Source organism: Dermochelys coriacea, chromosome 7, assembly GCF_009764565.3.
Source record: "Dermochelys coriacea isolate rDerCor1 chromosome 7, rDerCor1.pri.v4, whole genome shotgun sequence".
In the NCBI taxonomy this organism is placed as follows: Eukaryota; Metazoa; Chordata; order Testudines; family Dermochelyidae; genus Dermochelys; species Dermochelys coriacea.
The window spans coordinates 83,616,903-83,639,102 of NC_050074.1; the positions used below are offsets into that span (position 1 = coordinate 83,616,903).

A 22,200-nucleotide genomic window follows, 5' to 3' on the forward strand; every position below is an offset into this window, starting at 1 on the left:
GGATGGCAGATGAGATGAGATCCATTCTATAAAACTTAAGTGCTTGAAGTTTTCTACATCTAAAATGTCTAGTTTCAGAGTAGCAGCCATGTTAGTCTGTATTCACAAAAAGAAAAGGAGGACTTGTGGCACCTTAGAGACTAACATATTTATTTGAGCATAAGCTTTCGTGAGCTACAGCTCACTTCATCGGACGCAAGCAAGACATTACACAAAGTAAAACTATTTCCCCATGTTTATTTCCCCCCCCCCCACTGTTCCTCACATGTTCTTGTCAACTGCTGGAAATGGCCCATCTTGATTATCACTACAAAAGGTTTCCCCGCCTCCTGCTCTCCTGCTGGTAATAGCTCACCTTACCTGATCACTCTTGTTACAGTGTGTATGGTAACACCCATTGTTTCATGTTCTCTGTGTATATAAAATCTCCCCACTGTATTTTCCACTGAATGCATCCGATGAAGTGAGCTGTAGCTCAGGAAAGCTTATGCTCTAATAAATTTGTTAGTCTCTAAGGTGCCACAAGTACTCCTTTTCTTTTTGCTAAAATGTCTAGGAATTCAAAGTGTTTAATGGGATAAAACTCCATCTTTCTGTCTCCTGCAGTCACCTAGGCCCACTCCATGCCACTTGTTTTCTGCCCCTGTTTCATTCTCCCTCTCCTAGCCCCATCACCAGGTACCTTATACCCCTTTATATTTCCCCCCCTTTCAGTCTTCTGTCCCATCTCCATGAAGCTCCTCTTCCCTGCCCATACCCCATTTGAGATCGAGAAACATGGCTCCACATGCCACCCCTCTATCTCCAGTCCCCAATCTCTCTACTCTGTGCTTCCATCTCTTTACCCCACCCAATCTCCTGCCCCTTCTTATTTACCCTTTCTCCTCTCTCCATGCCCATCTCTGCCTTCACACCTCTGCCAGCAGCAGGTCAGTGTACTGTAAAGGGTTTTATATTTATAAATTTTCATGTTATATAACATACATCTCTGTATGGAGATGAATCCAGTTCTTGTCATCTTCCCCCCCCCCCATTGGACCCCTACTCCAAAGACCCCACTAACAGGCAAAGTAAATATGAGTTTGGAGATTGGAGGACAAAAAAGTGTTAAGAAAACTTTCTTGGAATAATGATAACAGGAATTTTTGGAAGCAAGCTAGCTTTAAAACTCCTTTCTGTCCATCCCCCCCCGTCTGTCCCTCCCGCCCACAAAAAAAAACCTTCCCAGAAAAATTCTGTCCTGGGATGAGATGGGGCATGTGAGATTTCAGGGGAATTGGGTTTCTTAGAAGTTTGGGGGAGCAGAGATTGAAACTTGGGCTTATGTGAAGCTAGTTTCCTCCTTCACTATATGATACAGAGACAAGAAAGGGAAAGGAAATTTTTCATTATATACCAACATTCAGGTCCCTCTCAAGTAACTTTTTTCTCTTTTCTATCCCCCAGAAAAGCATCCCTTGCCATTTGTGTAAAATAGTGGTATCGATGGTTGGAAAGATCTTGCAGGACAATCGCACAGCTGTAAGTAGCTTGAAGAACCCAGCAACCTTTTTTGGCTTTGGGCACCAGATGCCTTTACACTATAGCGGTGACCCAGGGAGGGGCAAGGAAGGGGGAGAATATCATGAATGGCTTTTGTTATGAGAGACTGCTGAATTGGAATTAATTTGCAAACTGGGCACTATTAAATATGACTTGAATAAAGACTGGGAGTGGATGTGTCATTACACAAAGTAAAACTATTTCCCCTTGTTTATTTTCACCCCCTTCTGTTCCTCACATGTTTCCTGCCAATTGCTAGAAATGGCCCATCTTGATTATCACTACAAAAGTTTTTTTTCTCTCCTGCTGGTAATACTCGCCTTAGCTGATCACTCTTGTTATGATGTATATGGTAACACCCATTGTTTCATGTTCTCTGTGTATATAAAATCGTCCTACTGTATTTTCCACTGCATGCATCCAATCAAGTGGGCTGTAGTCCACGAAAGCTTATGCTCAAATAAATTTGTTAGTCTCTAAGGTGCTACAAGTACTCCTGTTCTTTTTGTTACCTGAGTTTCACAAAGGGAGGAAAAGGAAAGCAACTGTAAGATCTTCTATCCGGTGTAAGATCAGGATGTTCACAAAACCTGAGACTGACTTGGGGGTTGGAAGTAGATTAACACTATTATTACCTACCTGCTAGTCAGGAATTTCCATGCAGACGTTGGTCGAGAGTGTCATGTACGTTAAGGCCCCTTTACACTGTGCTGTCTCTGGCAGTGCAAATGGTTACACTGCAGTGCAAAGGTGCCTAAAAAGGGAATTGGTATAAGTGAGAATCATGGGATAGAGGGAGGGGTTGGGCTTCAGCATCTCTAGCAAAGGGGGTCTCTTTCCCTGCCTCTCCCATGGGGAGATTCAGAGCTCTTACTTCTGATATGCCACTGACTTGCTGTAAAACACTGTTATTTGAATGTTTTTGTGCTTTCCTCCCTTACCGTCTTGGAGTACTCATTTAGCTTTGGGTAGGATGGTGTGTTAATGTGCAGTCCTCTGAAGAAGCTACAAAGATCTGGTGTGTGATATGGCAAGGGGATTCTGGAGCAGCTATGTGTCTCTCTCCCTCTTTCCCTTTGATGCAAATGCCATTCCATCCGGTCAGCAGTCCATCCATGTAGTCAAGTGTTTTTTTAGCCTCCTTTCTTATCTCTATTTGGAATTTGGGTGTCTATGAAACAGAGAGAACAGATAGTGGATCTCCTGGATTGTATTTTATAAACTAGAGAGCTTACTTCTTATGAAGCCTTTAAACCTACAGGAATTCTTTCTCACAGTGACAGGTCTTGCAAGAAATCTTTCTCTTGCCACAATGTAGTAGGTGCCAGCACTGGCATTCTTTCATCCCCCAAAAGATCTGGGATTGTCTGTTTTTAAATTTGGGACTGGAGAAATAAACATATTTCACCCATCCATACTCCAGTTCTGCTAAAAGTCTGTCTTCCCCCAAAGTGGAGCTTAAGAATTTGCCCAGATTTTCCAGTCTCTCCTAAGAATGTGAAGAACTTACACATCTTTTTGTCATGGTGTATGTGAACACAACCCATAACACTCCCCTATTCTCTTGTCTCCTAGGAAAGGATCCGTGCTTTCTTGGATAAGTCATGCCAGTACCTTCCTTTCCAGGACTGGTCAGTCAAGTGCAAGAAGATGGTGGACACTGGCATGATAATGATCATAGAGCTGAGCAAACAAGTATTGGTAATTGGTTGGGGGAAAAACAATGGTACAGATTTATGATGTAAAACTACTAGGTTGACTTTCTGCATTTTTGTCCCTTTTAGGACATAATAATGTATAATATGGTAATAGGCTTCTGAAAGAGCATATAAGCAAATTCCAGACCAATACATTAATTTCTGTAATAAAAAAAACCAAAATCTTTAGATAGCTGATAAACAAATTCTTCATTACCTGCCAAGATTTGAATTCAGGGCCCTATTGACCTGCAGCAATTGATGACACCATTAAACCTAATTATTTAAGGAATGGAGCCTTAAAACAAAATAATTTCTGCTTGTTTTTAACACTAGAAATATGAGGAGTGTCAAGGCCTTCTCTGATTTTGCAGGAAGACATGTTGGAGGTCTCAGGAATGTAGATGCAGGACCGGCTCTAGGCACCAGCAAAGCAAGCACATGCTTGGGGTGTCACAATTCCAGGGGTGGCATTCTGGCCACCTTTTTTATTTTATTTTTTTTTGCTTGGGCAGTTGTACTCTCAGAGCTTGGGGCGGCAAAAAAACCTAGAGCCGGCCCTGTGTAGATGTAGAACTTTCTTGGACCTTAGCTGGAGGGTAGAGGGGTTTTGAGTTTTCCAAACTTCCTTCTCAAAGGGCTTCTCAGTCATTTAAGTTTTTTAACAGTCTGAAGAAACTCCCCCTCTCAGTTAGTCAGGTTTCATGTCTTTGTTACTTCTGATATCACTATGTTCTCCAGCTACCATGGAGACTTCCAGGGTAGACAACACCAGCATTTCTAATATTAAAAAACAAACTTCCCAGGCCTCTTCATACGTCATAATGAAGAAAAAAGGGGCACAAATGCCTCATTTCCCTCTTTGAAGGTTCCTTTTATGTGTTAGTGAGGTATTTACCATTAGAGCTGGTCAAAAAGTTTTGTGATGAAAAATGACCTTTTGTAGGAAATGGATATTTCTGATTCCTTCAAAATCTTTCATTTTTCCTCCAGTGAAACAAAAATGTTCATTTAGTTTAATTTCAATTTGAAATTTTCTTTTTTTATTTCCCAGCCTGCTCCACCCCAAAAAACCCAAAACAAAAAAATTCAATATGAAACAAAATTAACATTTTCATTTTGTTTAGTTAAACAAAAAGCCACTAGAACATTTAGTAAAGTTTCAGTTGAAATCAATTTTTGGTTCAAAATTTCCATAGAAAATACTTGCCATTTTTCTACCAGCCCACTGCAAGAGCAACACAGAGACCAGATGTCCTGACTCAGGGTCTAGTGATAAGTCTTTACTTAATTTTCCCTCTGTCTCCAATGTTATTTCTGGATAACAATTTGATGCCTGCTCCAGCCTTCTACCACTGTATGGTGTTTTAAAATTTCATTTCCGTTCATCTTTAAAGCACTTAGCTTGGCTGGCTGCATGTCTTCTAGTTGTCACTTTTTATTCAGAGGGTTTAAACCTATAGGTTTAAAGGCTTCATAAGAAGTAAGCTAGAGGGTTGTATGGGACTGCACCAGGACTACAATGGAATAATGAAACAGGTTCCAGTGCACAAAAGTGTGGGGGGGGGGGGAAGATTGCCAGGGGAAAATAAACCTTTCCATTCTGTAAACAATTTCCTTGCTGGTTATCTTAGTAACTGTTGCTTTGTTCACTTTGCTGCTCTGCGGGCACTAAGTAGCTGGGACGGGTGCTGCTTTTTATTTGTATCTATCTCCTTCCCCAAGATGTAACTTTGATTAGGACTGTGGATATCAACAGAGCGATGACTTGGCCTTCCTTTGTTCTTTTTAGTCCAACCCTGACGTGGTATGCCGTGCCATCACCTTGTGCAAATCCATGGAGACTCATGAGGATGCTCTGAAGATTCAGAAGCCAGTGCAGTCCAATGAGAGACCTGTGATGGACTTCCCTGAAATGATGTCTCCCTTCCTTGCTAATGTCCCTCTTCTCCTTTACCCCCAGGACAAACCCCAGCAAGAGAGCTTGGTGAGGATGCAATACGGGCAGATTAGCTTCCTCAGTTAATCAGCTGCACACAAAGGCAGCATGCTGTGTTCTGTTCTATTTCAGTGTCACAATGCTTCTCAATAACACATACCAAACTGATTACACTTGGGAGCACAAACACATGGCTTTAGAATGCAAGACAGCAGGAAGCCCACTTAGGTTTCAAGTTGCCAACTGGACTTCAGAAACATATTGGGCCAGTTCCTGAGCTGCTGTACATTGGCATAGTCTCACTGAAGGCAATGGAGCCACACTGATTGATGTTGGCTGAAATACTGTTCCAGTTTTGGCTTAGAATGAACAGCAGCCCTTTGAATTAATGGGGTCTCTTTCCTTCCCTTTGCGGTGACCAGCGGTAGAGTATGTGACTCTCCACAAACACACTTTAAAATGCATGTTAGTGGGTATTTAAAAATAAATAATATCAACAACTAAGGTGGTGTCAATAAAAGAGAAAATTTAACAGCATTGTTGGTCATACAATAATTTGTATTGTTTCTGAATTTTTCATCACATGTAAACAACAAGAATTATCTCAGAGTCTAGTAGAGCTAAATGAGCAGCAGTGGCAAACAACCAATTTTAAGACCTTGGCAATAAAATTCAAAGTGTCGTGTGTATGAGCAGATTACATCATTAAGTGAAACAGCTTTATATTTGGGAGAGTAATGTTCATTGGAGCGGGGATTGTCATTTACTATATGTTTATGCAGGGCCTAGCACAATAGTTGGTCTCTATGTGCTGCCATGATATCAATGTTAAACAGTAACAATGTACAGATTAGCAAGTAACAAGGGACAGTTTGATTAGATATGGAACCATTCCTGGCTTATGCTAATGTGTTTTTATTCTTTCTCCTCCACTGCTAGAACTTGTACCCTGCTTTCTGTCTCTGACTTTCTTATTCCCTCCCAGTGTATAATTACACAGTACCTTTTACTAACTCTTTTGTGTTGCACATACCTCTATTTTTTTATCGACGGGAGCGCGGCTCCCGTCAATAAAGTACTGTCTATGCTGGCACTTTTCATTTGTCACTCGGGTGTTTTTTCACACCCCTGAATCACAAAAGTTTTAGCATTGAAAGTGGCAGTGTAGACACAGCCTTAATGCTCTGACAGGGCCTCTCTCTGTTTCCTGGACAAATGACTTAACCTCTCTTCCTGGGTTTCTTCATTTGTGAAATGGGATAATACCTCCCTCCTTGTAGTGCTGTGAAGATTAGCTACGTTATAAAGAGTGTTGACGACAGAACTGCTGTGAATGCTTCCTCTGTTAGTAGTGAGGACAAAGCATTAGTGTATGGCCGTGTATCTTAATTTTTGGCTCTCCCTTATCTTTCATCAGGAGGGAGGACGCTTGTGTGAAGACTGTGTTCAGCTGGTTGCTGACATTCAGGAAAAAGTGAGAACAGGGCCTTTCTTCACTGAGTCCTTAGTTGCTACCACCAAGCAGCTGTGTGAACACCTGGGACCTAACATGGCTGATGGGGTAACAGAATTTTGATTTCACTAAGATAATTGAACTGCCTCCAGTGGTGGCCAGGGTGGTTCACGGTACTGAACAGTTGTTTGCTTGGTAGAGGCCAAAAGGGCTTTGCTGTGGAATCTTTCTTCACAGTCTGCACCCATTCGCTTCCTGCTCTTCCATGTGGGCAGAATGTTTGTGGCTGGATTTGTCCTTAATGAAAATGCTGAACAGTGTTCCTGATGAAACGTCTGTAAGGCCTCTATCCTCTCCTCCTTCAAATCCTTCCTCCACCCACTTCTGCCAAGATCCCGACAAGAAGTTCACCAATTAACATTAGCTAGGCTGAAGACGAACTGGGGAGAGACAAAAATGATTGGTTTTAAAGTAATTGAGGATACACTAACTGTGTGTTATCCCTCTCCACTGTCCTGCCTACTTGCTTATGTTCATAGATTCGGGCTCTCTGGGATAGAGGCTGTGTGTCTTTGTGGGTGAGGACAGTGCCTTGCACAAGGTGCTACTGAAATACAAATAAATAATAATGCTGTTGAGGGCGTAGGTAACATGATATCATTTTATTTACTGAGCCAACTTATCAAACACAAGGCTTTGGGTTCTAAATGGTTAAGACTGGGCTCTTCAAAGGCATCTGGGGGAGCTAGTGCCCAACTCCTTTGGTCCTTGGTAAGAGGTCAACACTGTCAGTATTGGTCACCTGACTCCCGTAGGCTCTTAAAGGTCTTAGTTTCCTGTTCCTTCTCTCTCCCCACTCCTAAAATATCATCATTTCTGTACATGGAAAGCATCCCAAAATGCTGGATACATTTTAGAGGGGAGTGGCAATTAATTCCAGAGCCAGGTGAGGTAACACTAGGGATTCTTTAAAAAGCTAGGCCCAAAAATGCAACATTACATGCAGAAGTTCATTTCTGATCGCCCCCCCCCCCCCCCCCCGGGTGACTGTGTGTCTTCCACACTGCACACTTCTGATAAGGTTTGAAAGGTAACACATAGAATAATTCAAAAAAATGTGCATTGAGGTCATGCTAACATCTGTGGGAACCATTGCTTTGAATTTCCAACACTGGTGTAATCACCTTCCTAATGTGGCATTAACAGTGATGTTTGGCAAAAAACGGTTTGTCGGTATTTACTGGGATGTTTCTCTCTCCCACAGTGCAAGAGCTATGTTTTTGAATATTCAGAGTTTGCTATCCAGTTTATGAAGCGCATGGTAAGCTGACTATGATGTTAAATACATCTTCTTTCTATCTTTTCTATTCTTGGTACTGGTTCTTCATCAGAGCTCATTCTGGAAAAAGTTATCTTATTACCTTTAAGCCTTCAGAATGAACCTTGAGGAATCCTAAGGCAGTGTGAAAACTACATGGTTAATGTCCTACGGATCTTTTTAGGCCATGCAGGAATGATAGAGAATTTTGGAAAGAATAACAGCTGAAAGTTTTTTATTTAGGCTTTTTTAAAAAAGAGTCTAGTTTTGCCAGGTCTCAATTCTAGGTGGCTCTGTCACTCTGGGTGCAGAAGGCCCCCTCTTGTGTTGTTAGAGTTCCATCTAGCGTGGCTCTGAAATTTTCCCGCTCTGTAGATTTCGCCTATATTTTACACACTTTCAGCTCTCTAGGCAAACAGAGAGTTTCACACATGTACCTGAGTATGTCCCTCCCAATGGAACAAATGATAAATGCTGCTGTGGCACATCCCAAAAATACTTCACTTTGTGGAGGCTTTGAGACAGCTGAAATCTGTATGTGGGTGGTATGGGTTGGATTGAAAGCTATGGAGAAAAGAAGAGAAATGTCATGGCAGTGATGGTGAGGCCCTGCCGTACACTGCGAGATGAAAATCATTGTTCAAAGTAGCACTTTGCACTTACATAGCACTTTTCATCCAAGGTCTCAAAGTGCTCCAGAAATGTGGCTAAGCATTATATACCCATTGGGGTTGGGGAAACTGAGGCACAGTGGTTGACTTGCCCAGTGTCACTTTGAATCAGTGGGGAACAAAACCCACTTTGACTTTCATTCCAGCTCTAACTGCTAGACAGCATGCTGTCTTTAAAGTAAAGAATTTTATTTTTTTAAAGAATAATCCAGATTTAAATTTACATGAACATAACCCTTTTCAAATTTGAAAGGATGTTATGAGGTCCTGTTTGGGATTTGTTCTTTCAGTGCCATTTGGGGATGTGGAAACATTATTCTATATAGTAACAAGAACATTCAAATATTTATATATTTGGTCCAATTAAATGTGGATTGTAGCTAGTACTTGGGGGTAATATTTTAAGGTGAGGAAAAGAACACGTGGAAAATTTTGGGTTTGCCCTTGTCAGTGCTCAACTTCTGTCCTGAGTTAGTGACTGAGGGATGTCCCTGTTTTAATCGCATGAAAATTGGCTGTTAGCGTGTTGGGAACTAATCTGGAATGGACAATGCCAATGAAACCATTGCTTTATGTTTCTAATAAAGATGACTGGGATCCAGGTGGACTGGTGGGGAGGGGGTGTCTTCCTTAGCAGGTTCCCATTTTATTTGTGGAATTTCTATAGATATTGTGACTGCTTGGTTTCTTCTGAATTCTAATTGTTGTTTCATCTTTTCTTTCAACAACCCAGCTTCTCCACCAGCAGAACAATAAGTTATTTGTTAGACTTGCCTGCGGTGGTGCATTTCTTTTGCTTTTCATCTAAAAGATTCACAGAAATGTAGGATTGGAAGGGACCTTGAGAGGTCATGAAGTACAGCCCCCTGTGCTGAGGCAGGACCAAATAAACCTAGACCATCCCTGACAGGGGTTTGTCCAACCTATTCTAAAAACCTCCAGTGAGGGGGATTCCACAACCCCCCATTCCAGAACTTAACTACCCCTTATAGTTAGAAAACTTTTCCTAATATCTAACCTAAATTGCTCTTGCTGCAAAATAAGCCCATTACTTCTTGTCCTACCTTCAGCAGACATGGAGAACAATTGATCCCCATCCTGTTTATAACACCTCTCAACATATTTGAAGACTTATCGGGTCCCCCACCATCTTCTTTTCTCAAAACTAAACATGCCCAGTTTTTTAACCTTTCCTCACGGGTCAGGTTTTCTAAACCTTTTATCAGTTTTATTGCTCTCCTCTGGACTCTCACCAACTTGTCCACATCTTTCCAAAAGTGTGCCGCCAAGAATAGGACACAGTACTCCAAATGAGGCATCAGCAATGCTGAATAGAGGAGGACAGTTACCTCCTGTGTCTTACATATAACATTCCTGTTAATACACCCCAGAATGATATTAGCCTTTTTTGCAACTGCATCACATTGTTGACTCATACTCAATTTACGACCCACTATAAACCCTAGATCCTCTCCAGCAGTACGACCACTAGCCAGTTATTCCCCATTTTGTAGTTGTGCATTTGATTTTTTCCTTCCTTGCATCCGATGAAGTGAGCTGTAGCTCACGAAAGCTTATGCTCAAATAAATTTGTTAGTCTCTAAGGTGCCACAAGTACTCCTTTTCTTTTTTCCTTCCTAAGTGTAGTTCAACTCTTGCTAATTAGTTGTAGGTGTGGTGTGGCTGCAGTCAGCTTTGACAGATACAAGGGATGTTTGGAGGATTAGGGAGAGATCTCCTATGAGTAGATCTTGGTTCCTGCTCCCAGCTCAAATGTCAGTTAAGATTTCAACCTAATGGGGAGGAGGTGAGCTGGGAAGCAGGTATGAAGGCCTTCCTGTGATAAAGGTGAGAACATAGGGTAATCTCCCTGCTGGCTCTAATCAGTTCCTTGCTTTAACTCTGAAGTCAAGAAGGGCCCAAACTATATCTGATTTAAATTTTCCAACTCACTCTTTTCATCCAAAATAAATAAATAAATAAAAGTGCTGTTTTCCTGAAACTGAAATGTTTTGCTAATACAGTTCTACTTTGACTTGTCAGTGAAAAATATCTGAAATGAAACATGAATTTTTGTTTGCTTTGGAGTTGACATTTTTGTTTCATTTTCGTGTTTGAAAGCTCTGACCAGCTCTCCTCTAGGGTAACCTTTATGGGTCAGAGCACTAAAATGGGTAGCGTGAGAGTCCGAATTGGGAATTAAAAATGGGGCCTTCAGGTTCCAGCTTTCCCAGTGCCTTTCTGTTTTATAACTAGTCATTTCCTGGGAGACCTTGGGTTTGTTCTGCTCTCACTTACAATGACTAAATGAGGAATAACTCCATGGAAATTAATGGGGTTACACTAGGGTAAAACCAGGGTGAGATTAGCATTATGCATCCTGTGTCTGTCATGGTGCAGTGTGAGATCATGTTGCAGGGACATGGGGCTGCTGCTGCAGAATTAAGTCTTGAAATGCTTATCCCAGTGTGTGATCCAGGGAAAGACAATGTCTGGCCATGTAGTCAGAAATTTGGCTACATCTTGGAGGCATTGTTTCTCTCTATGCACAGTCTATGGAGTCTGGGTAACTTGTCTATTATTTATCTGAGGTTGCACAAACTTCTGTCAAGGATATCTTATACTTTGAGAAATAAGGTATTAATTGGGAGGATGCAACAGGGATTACACAGCTCTGCTGGCACACTTGTGTGGGGTACTGAAAACAAGACATTTTACAAAGCTGCACATAGTACCTAAGAGCTAGCCTTAAATCCAGACTATCTAAAGATCCAGTGTCATCTTGACAGTCAGTATATTACAAAGGAAATCTGATCAGACTGCTGGCCTAGTAACCTACCTTCAACCACCCAATTCCTCCAAGAATGTATAGAAAGTACAGTTGCCAGGTGTATTGAAACCTTTATAACACTGGTTTGGGTTGTCTCCTCCCTCTTTAGGGAATTCTTCATAGAGCAGATATAACCGCATAGAGCTTGTCCTTACTTGATTTGTGTATCTCTCTCTCTCCAGCACCCGAAGGATATTTGTGGCAGAGTTGGATTCTGTCCTTCCATGAAATCTGTGCCCCTCCAGTCTCTGGGTCCAGCTAAAGTGATGCATATGTCCAATATGAAGGAGCCTGTGGAGGTAAAATGAGTCTTTCAGCACCCTCTGTTGTTTTGCTGAAGAAATAGCAAGGCTTGCATATTACCCACATGAGGTGGAGCAGGGGTTCTCAAGCTGGGCAGTCATGACCCCTCAGGAGGTCATGAGGTTATGTGAGGGCTCGCAATCTGTCAGCCTCCACCCCCAAATCCTGCTTTAACTCCAGCATTTATAATAGTGTTAAATATAAAAAAGGTTTGCAGTGTGAAAGGGGTCACCAATACAAAAATTTGAGAACCACTGAGCTGGAGGAAGGGTCAAAGTCAGGCAATAAATACAGACTTCCTTGTGTACTGAACAGCCTGAATCTCTGATATAAAGTACCGATCTCACTATTCTGGGGTTAGATTGTGAAACGGCTTCCCTTTGTAGAGGTGGTATGAAATGCACTACAGAACTAGGGCCTGGTCAGGATTAGAACTGATCAAAACTTTCAAATTTTGATCTTTTGGTTTGTTTTGCCAAAATGTTTTCACTTAACCCCTCCTTCCCCAGCTCTAGTCAGGACATCACTTTCAGTTGCTTCAAACGTTATCTGTGATGTACAATTCTACATCATCATCAGAGGAACTAGCCCTTAGTGAGGGCTAATCTCTGGTAAGGTTGAAGTTTAGTCTGAGTTTTCAGTTGTCAGAATCCCAGAAGCACCTTTTTTTAAATGTACAGTGTTCACATGCACATAACTCAGTCAGATCAGCTTATATGTTAGAATAATAGAAAAATAAGGCTGGAAGGAACCCTGAGAAGTCCTCTGGCCCAGCCCCTTGCAATGAGGCATGGCCAAGTAACCTAAACCATCCCAATGACGGGGATTCCATAACCTCCCTTGGAAGACTCTTCCAGTACTTAACTATCCTTATAGCTAGAAAGTTTTCCCTAATATCTAACCTAAATCTCCCTTGAAGATTAAGCCCATTACTTCTTGTTCTACCCTCAGTCGACGTGGAGAACAAATGATCACAGTTCTCTTTGTAACAGCCCTTAACATAATTGAAGATTGTTCTCATGTCTCCTGAGCCTTCTCTTCTCTAGATTAAACGTACCCAGTTTTTTTAACCTTTCCTCATTGACCAGGTTTTCTAAAGCTTTTATCATTTTTGTTGCTGTCCTCTGGACTCTCACCTATTTGTCCACATCTTTCCTGAACTGTGGGGCCCAAAACTGGACACAGTACTCCCCCTGAGACCTCACTGGTGCTGAGTAGAGTAAGACAATTACCTCCCATGTCTTAGAGATGACACTCCTGTTAACACACCCCAGTATGCTATTAGTCTTTTTCACAGCTGCATCATGTTGTTGAATCATATTCAGTTTGTGATCAACTGTCATCCCCGATCCGTTTCACCTGTACCGCCTACCCAGTTGTTTCCTACTTTGTAGTTGTACATTTGATTTTCCCTCCTACATGTAGTACTTTGCACTTGTCTGTATTGAATTTCATTCCATTGATGCAAGACCAATTCTCCAATTTATCTTTTGAGAGATTTCAGTGCAAAAGCAGTGTCTTTCAGATCACTGGGGAAAACACCATATGGACTTTAATAGAGATGAAAGCAATAGGGTTCTCTAGAAATGACTGTATTCCCTACCCCGTATGATTATTGTTTTACATGAACTTTCTGTTGTGCTGTAATAAGCAGGAAAACCTGGGACCAGAAAATAAAACTCCCCTGTGCGATATGTGTGAGATTGCAGTAAAGGCAGCAGAGAGCCTGCTGAACAACAACATGACAGAGGTATGTGGCCTTTTGTTCAGTGACGCAGAACTTGCATAGACTATTTATGGGTGCAGCTCCCATCTTAGAGCATGTCCTGCTGCTGCTATGGGGGTGTAAGAAAACTGGTATGTAGCCCTGGCAATAGCCCTAGCTGTGTCCTGTATTCTCATTTCCGTCGCTTAGGGGTTTTTAGGGGGAGAGGGAATTCTGTGAAAGGCTAAATGCTGCTTGCAAGCTCCTCCCAAAGACTGGTGCAGGAGAGGCCTTGGCTTAGACACTTTTTAGGGTTAGTGGGTGAATCAACACAGTAAAACTTCTGTCTGCAGCAGAGGGAAGAATTGCACAGAAGATTGAGATCTATCTACCCCCTACAGAGGTACTATAGAGGATAGATTGCATAGATTTATTCTCTCTTCTCCTGACACCTGCTGCTTTTGTGTTCCAGAAGCAAATAGTCCAAGAAATGGAGAAGGTCTGCTACATGCTACCTCATAGTGTCTTAGGGCAGTGTAAGGACTTTGTGGACTCCTATGGCAAGGCTGTCGTCATCATGTTGTTGGAAGCGACTAATCCTGAAGTTGTATGCATCATGCTGAAATGCTGCCCCAAGAGTAGCCCTTCATACATTGGTAAGCACTGGGTGACCAGTATCCTGTCCAAAGCATGCTTGTTTACTTGTGAAGAGTCCAGTCTCTGGATATATATATGGCACTAGTGCAATATTCATCTGAGGCCCCTTGCTGGGGTTGGAGGAAAGGAGCCTTTCACTGGTTCCTAGGTCTGGGACTAGAGCACACTAAGCTGCTGAGAACTCTCACTAGAAAGGTGGCTATCTAACATTCTATGTTCTGTGTGTCTGCTAGAGAGAAGTGCTCTGGAGCCGTTACCGGTAAATGCTGGCGAGTTCTGCAACGTGTGTCAGATTGTTGTAACTTATATTGACAATGAGTTGGAGGAGAATGAGACACAGGCTGAAATTGGGACTCTGCTTGTGAAGGGCTGTCATTTACTGCCAAAACCCTTGACAAACAAGGTAACTGCAAATAGCTGTTGTGGGGATGGAAGATCTGATGTCTCCTACCCATCTGGCTAAAACGTACGTCTTGTACCCCAGTGGCTCTCAACCTTTCCAGACTACTGTACCCCTTTCAGGAGTCTGATTTGTCTTGTGTATCCCCAAGGTTCACCTCACTTAAACCTGCTTGCAAAATCAAGCATAAAAATACAGAAGTGTCACAGCACACTGTTACTGAAAAATTGCTTCCTTTCTCATTTTTGCCATATAATTATAAAATAAATCAATTGGAATATACATTTTGTATTTACATTTCAGTGTATGGTATATAGAGCAGTATAAACAAGTCATTGTCTGCATGAAATTTTAGTGTGTACTGACTTGGCTAGTGCTTTTTATGTAGCCTGTTGTAAAACTAGGCAAATATCTAGATGAGTTGATGTACCCCCTGGAAGACCTTTGCATACCCTCAGGTACCCCTTGTACCACTGGTTGAGAACCACTGTTGTACCCCATCCGCAGTGCCTGTCACCTATCTGCTGCTCCCCCCCCCCTTAATGCTTTACACCTATATATTTTAGATTATCCTTTCTAAAATCCAACTGAGAACAAATTCACATGCACTGAGGCTGGGCATTAATATCCGAGTCTTCGCAGTTGCTTCTATGCTTGAAATGGCTGACTGCCTCCGTCTCCAGCAGATGATTGGAGAATCATGAAAAGGTTCATGGGCTGGTGACTTTGCTTTGAAACTGGCCACAGTGCAACTGAGACTCTGGAATGTGTATTAGTTCTAAATCCCTGCTGGGATCTCTCTCCTCTTACTCAGCACCAAATAATATAGACTTTCTTTTTGTTCAAAATAAACTGCGTGCATACAGAGCAAGTTGATCTCTGGCAGATCAGATGTCAGCACCTGTCCCTAGATATGTGGCAGCCTGCCTCCCAATCAGAATCAGAGCACAATACAAAATGGACAAATGTATAAAGCCACCTAGTCCAGCATCACTGCAGAACTGTTCTAGAGATAAGGAGGACTTGTGGCACCTTAGAGACTAACAAATTTATTTGAGCATAAGCTTTCGTCAACTACAGCTTGTGCTCAAATAAATTTGTTAGTCTCTAAGGTGCCACAAGTCCTCCTTTTCTTTTTGCGAATACAGACTAACACGGCTACTACTCTGAAACCTGTTCTAGAGATAGACGCCTCATGTGGTAACTCAAGTGTGCATCGTCCTGCCCAGGAAATGTATCCTGTACGGTCCTTTATTGTCATTGCACCGTATCTGAGTTGTTCAGTCATTGCAATAACAGTCAGAGGGACGTGAGGAGGAGGGTAAAAGGAGTTGGCACCTATCCTGAACTGTCAGTCTAAAAGGTTTCAGAGTAGCAGCCGTGTTAGTCTGTATTCGCAAAAAGAAAAGGAGTACCCATGGCACCTTAGAGACTAACAAATTTATTAGAGCATAAGCTTTCGTGAGCTACAGCGATGAAGTGAGCTGTAGCTCACGAAAGCTTATGCTCTAATAAATTTGTTAGTCTCTAAGGTGCCACGGGTACTCCTTTTCTTTTTGTCAGTCTAAAAATCCACATTTATATAGCAATATGAGTCTGTGGATCCTTTTGCTGTCTGGGTAAAAGCTGTCATGGCTGCAGTCTTGGTGCCGCCCTTTTGCATCTTGGGGGGGAAAAGGTCATACCAGAACTACAGACTAGCTGCCTAAGAGCATTTGGTTGTCTCAGTACTTTGGCACTGCTGCTCAGAGTAACTGACACATTTATAGCATGTGAGTGCAGGGCAGGGCCAGCTCCTGCACAGGAGTGCAAGTTTTGTGTTTCAACATAAGGTCATAGGAGCTCCCTCTCTTCCTCCCTTTCTCCTACCTGCCTCACTGCATAGAGCATGTGGGGTGAGGAAGGAAGGAAACCAACAGCCTGTACATTTCTTGTACAATCTTCCTGATCTGTAGTGATGCACTGCATGCTTCTAAAGGGCTGAACGACTCTCCCTAAGCACCTCCTCCCCAATCGCAATGGAAACGTGTTCATCTATAAATCACGAGACAATCTAGGGTTCCCCTGTTTGAATCAGGGTACTTTGCCTTCATCTCGTCATAGTCTAGCAGAGCATTCAGTCTCATGCCATCTCTTCTTGTTACAGTGTGATGAGATTGTGTTGCAGTATGAACCAGAAGCCCTACGACTCCTGGTACAGATAATGGATCCTTCTTTTGTTTGCACTGTAAGTAGTTCCGCTAGCATATGCTATGGGGGCAGTATACTACAAGTTTAGCTGTCCAATTGCATGGATTCACGAAAGGGCAGCTGTTCATAGACTATTGCTTTTTTGCCAGTAAAGAAGAAATAGATTTACACCGAATGCATCCGATGAAGTGAGCTGTAGCTCACGAAAGCTTATGCTCAAATAAATTTGTTAGTCTCTAAGGTGCCACAAGTCCTCCTTTTCTAGATTTACAGTAGTTACCTTTTGCAAAGAGTAAACATGCAAATAGTTATTCTCCTCCCTGCCCTGTGATTCAATTGCAGGAAATGTAACTGTCATGTAATGCAGTGTGAAGTGCATGTCTCTGCTTCAAATGCAATCTTCAATATTAGATCAACAAATCTGCAGCCAGGATAGAAGCTGAAATTATCTAAAGTCTGAAATTTGGTGTCCTCTCAAGGGGCTTCTCACAAGTCTGTTCATTCAGCTACAGACCCAACTGGCTATAGCAGTCTAGCACTATGGTACTGGAAACTCCCGGCACTGCCTCTGCTTTGTCTATACACTCGAACCCCCACTGGAAATAGTCATTGCTGTGTAGGCAGCACTGAATCATGGTGGGGAAGAAGTGAGATCACTGATGTCAATGGTAAACAGGAAGACATAACTGCACCTTTCATTCTCTCTCTTCTTTCACTGCACAGAAAATAGGAGCTTGTGTATCATCCAAAGAAGATCTCATGGGTAAAGATCCATGTGTCTGGGGCCCAAGCTACTGGTGTAAGAACATGGAGACTGCAACTCAATGCAATGTAAGTCACCAGAGATTCCCCCAGAGGGGAGAGTCTGAGATGCCATTAAATTAATGGGCAACAAACTAAAGTACCAGTACTTTAAAAATATTGAACCTGATTCTCCTTTCATGTACACTGGCCTAAATGAGGAGTAACTCCATTGAATTAAATGGATTATCATCATTGAAATGTTGGTGTAAATGAGAGGAGAATCAGGCCACATTTGTGAGAAAGAACTACAAATGCCTGGTCTCTGGTTGTTGGGAAAGGGAGGTTTACCTGGTGGGAATAGACTAGAGGCTTGTCAGCTCTTGCTTACCGCTCAGGTCCTTTCAGAAGAAGTGTAAATGTGCCACTGCTAGAACACTTACAATTACGCTGGCCAAAGGATTAGATATTCTACTGGAGTGACCATCCTGTGCCGGCAGTGGGATTGATCTAACGGGACTCTTCTGCTTCTAAAACCTGAGGCTTCACTGTCGATAATTCACTGATGCAATTTCGAACAGTTGACTCTGAGCTGAAAGGGTCAGAAGGTGTAACCAGCTCACTCGAATGCTTTTTAACCCCTTGGGTGCCAGGAATTGGAGATTATTTCGAAGAAATCCACAAATGCTAATACAGAGGAGTTAGATTAGAGTTTTGACTATGGGACTAAAAATACATCCTAAAGGAATGAGATCATCTGGGAAGAAGGCTGGTCACATCCATAGATGAAATAGAAGGAGCTAGCTTAGCCCACATCTGGCTTGGCCATTTCCTCTAGACCATGAACTCTTACCTGTCCAAAGGACAGTCCATAGTACAAAGCATCTTCATGACCTGTGACAATTGTCTGGCTCTGCCCAGGAAAAAGCGAGGGGGGAGGTTTTATGGAGAACAAATATTTGCCCTGCCCCAACCAGGGTCAGGAGTACTGGGTGAGACAACATGGCAAGTTAATGCTGCAGATCCATGAGCCTCTCTTCTTCACTGGCTAGGTAGAAAGTCTTTCAGTTGCTGAATACTTGTATGATCAAGTCTCTTTATTCTTTTCCCATGCTCCAGCCTCATATTGGATGACTGTTTCAGTCACAGAATGGTTGCTGATGCATATACAGATGCCTATACAGGCTGCTAATTTCAGCACAGCTTCCTGTAGAAAACTCCACTGACTCACTAATACTAGAACAAAGGGTTAGCACAGCAACATAAGCACTTAGTGGCTGTTACCCAATAGTACCAAGGGGTAAGTTGCATAAAGCAGAACTTTAGTTTGGGAATAAACAATATCCAATTTTAGCTCTGTTAATGTTTAACTCTGTTCGTATGGGAGAGGCCTTAATTTTCCACTCCCTGATCCCTTTGTCAATAGTTCACACTCCCTATTTAAGGTATAAATTGAGCCTTAGCTTGTTTGACTGTCTATCCTTCCAGTTGATGGAGCCAGTTGATGAGCTGAAGGGATTGTTGTTAACTGATAAGAGATGCGCAGGTACCATGGTGATAAGAGCAGTGCAAGAACCTGAGCAGGTCAATGAGCTGTAAGTTGTTTCCTGTGGTGGGATGCAGTCCTCCTTATGCCCTGGCAATGGAGTGGTCAGAATCATACATCAAACCAGGGCTTTCCTGTATTTATGGCTTCCTTTGCCCCAGTCTTTCCTGGTGAAGCATCTCATACAGAACTAATTAGGACCACTAATTAGAAAAGAAGAGCAGGAGAGTTTGATTTAATATCAGGTTGCTCTGAAATCCTGAATTGTGCTGGTGCTCCAAGCTATTCATGCAAATTGACACTGGCTATGTTATAATATGTCAATACAGGCTTCTCTTTCACACCTCTCTTCCTCTTTCTCCTAGGCCGTTGAGCACTGCAAACGTCATATATGGTACTAGAAGAAACCTTTCCAGCTGAAAATATTTGCCATGGTTTTGATTAAGCATCCTAGATTTGTTTGGGTGGGGACAGGAGAGATGTCCAGGTCGGTTCAAGAACTGTCTCTGTCCTCTCCCTTCTGAAGGTCCTGTGCCTTCAGGTTTGTTCACAGTGCTGCTGCCATTTAGGGAACTCCTCTGCAATGCTGACTCAACAAAAGCCTTAAAACTGTACTGTTCTTTGTGCATTTGGAGCAGAGGGATTGCTGGGTGGGGAGTGGTGTAGCATGGGGTTTGTTCCATTGTGAATTAACAGCCTTGTGTCTAATTGTAAAATAAATAAACCAGAGTAGGCTGACTAAATTGAAATTCCATGGTTGTTTGGTTTTGACTTTACTGCAGTGTTCTTGAGCACTCTGCCCTTACTTGGGACAAGGCAATAAAGGCTCAGATTTTTAAAGCTGTCTGAGAGATTTAGGGATTGCAAGTGAATGTGACCTGGGCCTCTCAATCCCTTGGGTTTATTTAAACATCCCATCCTAAATTTTACTGACTTGTAAGTGAAGACTAAAACTGCCTTTTTGAAATGTTTCTTGTATAATCCAAAGAAGGAAGGCTTGGGGTTTGACTCCACTTGCAACTGGAAATAAGTTTAAGAGCCAGATCCTCATCTGGTGTAAATCGGTATAGCTCAACTGAAGTTAGTGGAGTGATGTTGATTTATACCAGCTGAGTATCTGGTCCTAAGTGCCTCGTCATTGTAGCAAAGAAAAGGGCAATCTAAAAGCACAGCTTGTGTGGCAAGAGCTGCGGGAGCTGTCTCAATGTGGACATGTTCGTGTTTTGTGGGGGATGCTTTTGGGTAGACATCTTAGGAAACGAACTTGATTAAATTTAACTGTAATTCTTACCTTTCCATTACTTTCTCCAGTGGTACAGCCTCGATATTGGGGTTTTTTTAAGTTGAATGAGATACAAAACCATGATATATAGCTTTTCTGTTGGAATTAGTACAGGATCTGAAAGTACTTCATGTTCAAAAAAGATACAAAGCAGCTGCAGTTTTTCACTCCATGTGATGAAAGTTTGTGTAGTGGCTATCAAAGCATCTGCCTTGTATGAGGTTTTCTCCTGTGCATCAGTGAGGAGAACATTCAGCTCTCCTTAGCTGTAGCATCTTTCCCTTAGCCTTACTGGCTGCATGACATTTATCCTGATAGCGCAGCCTCATGTCTATTAAACTAGATCCAAGCCCTAATCCTAGTGAGTTTTTAAAACGTTCCTCCTCCTTGTCAGGAATGATTGGCATAAAAAACTTGGGCAAGGATGCTCCTTAAAGTCATTCAGATTCTGTTATGCAAGCTCAGTATAAATACCTGTAGAGACCTTATTTGTGAGAGGAGCCATTTAACTCAGCAGGCAGAACTCTTGATCATCCCTTCTGCCCTGCTATAGATGTGAAGGGGAAATTGACAGCTGCTTTCAATAGAAGATGGTCTTAATGGTGCACAAAAGCTTCTGTAATTAAAAATAAAGACTTCCTGTAAACCTGACATCTTTGTGCTCTTTCCCTTTGTACACAGTAGTCCTTGAAGGCTCTCACTGGCTTTCATTGGTGGGTGATCCATCCATTATACACTTTCTACTGCAAGTCCTCATTATTGCCTGAATTTAGATAAACTCTCTGAAAAGCTGAACATGTTATACAGGTGGCTTGAACATGAAGGGTGTGTTTTCTACTGCTTGGCAAAAAATCTGCATAAACATAGGGTAGCACTGACCCCAGGGTGTTGCTCAGAAAAGGGTAGACTGTTGAATACATACAATTGGCCAGCAATTCAGTAAAAAAACTTTTCCAAGTTATTTAGAGATCAAAACTAACTTTAACTGGCCCAGTCACCTATGGTACCACTATGTTCAAGTCAGGCATTATGTTTCTCAACTTTCTAGAAAAACTGGTTTCAGACCGAAAGCTAATTTGAATAGAAGTGATGGTGTCTTGGCAATTAGGAAACAAAAAATTTATAACTAATTGCTATGAATCTTTGCAGACAATTTTCTTAACCAAGAAATGTCCATAGGTGGCATGCTGGGAAAATGTCCTAGATAGACAAATTATCCCAGAGGAATGGGATTTGATCTGGAAAAGAGGACCAGCAACTGTTTCACTGGCGTCTCATAGCAGTCAGATTAAACATACAGTATATAAAGAGAGACTGAATGGGAATATATGTTGGAGAAACTGTGGTGAAAGAGGAGATTTTGTGCATATATGGTAGACTTGTTCAGTCATTAGAAAGCATTGGGATGCAATTTGTAACCAAATACCATAAATTGTTGGATAGTCATTACAAAATGACCCTTTGGTAATCCTCCTAGAGGGTTCCTTGAGGAAATTGTCACACAAAATGAAATAAAGAATTAGTTCCTCATCTGGTAGTAACTTCTTGGTTATTGGTAATCTCTTGCTGGAAAAAGGAAAAATAATCCAGCTATAGAGGAATGGTTAAAAATATTGGAGGTTATTGCTATGGAAAAATTAATAGCAAAATGGACAAAGGAAAAATAAATACATAGATATTTGGTTACCTTTTAGTCAATACTCAAAATACATTCACCTAGTAGGTTTTTTTTTAATATTAACATTTGATTGAAATCTCAGATTACACATTTAACAGACCAGACATGTCACTCAATTTAATTAGATCACTATAAGTGACATGCAACAGGTGTTGTGATGATGCTTACTCTGTTAAATGGTTACGCCCTGTTAAATAGAGAGATCTAATGACTATATTCCTGTATAATGGCTCTTTAAACAGAAGCCA

The 22,200-nt window shown here is 41.9% G+C and overlaps 1 protein-coding gene across 4 annotated transcripts in view; it reads left to right on the plus strand.

Annotated features, from left to right (window-relative positions):
• LOC119858396 (prosaposin-like) overlaps positions 1-20,925 on the plus strand; it is a 47,948-nt gene extending 27,023 nt beyond the window's left edge. For 2 of the 4 annotated variants that reach the window (XM_043518183.1, XM_038408930.2), the window contains exons 3-14: positions 1,447-1,521; positions 3,118-3,243; positions 5,032-5,226; positions 6,596-6,739; positions 7,896-7,952; positions 11,633-11,749; positions 13,405-13,503; positions 13,931-14,114; positions 14,349-14,518; positions 16,662-16,742; positions 17,429-17,536; positions 19,358-20,925. In XM_043518183.1, coding sequence (XP_043374118.1) covers positions 1,447-1,521; positions 3,118-3,243; positions 5,032-5,226; positions 6,596-6,739; positions 7,896-7,952; positions 11,633-11,749; positions 13,405-13,503; positions 13,931-14,114; positions 14,349-14,518; positions 16,662-16,742; positions 17,429-17,536; positions 19,358-19,393 — 1,392 coding nt within the window. In that variant the 3' untranslated portion in view covers positions 19,394-20,925. The remainder of the gene's footprint in view (positions 1-1,446; positions 1,522-3,117; positions 3,244-5,031; positions 5,227-6,595; positions 6,740-7,895; positions 7,953-11,632; positions 11,750-13,404; positions 13,504-13,930; positions 14,115-14,348; positions 14,519-16,661; positions 16,743-17,428; positions 17,537-19,357) is intronic. The other 2 variants (XM_043518184.1, XM_038408931.2) reach the window with 1 other exon arrangement.
• Positions 20,926-22,200: the final 1,275 nt, after the last annotated feature.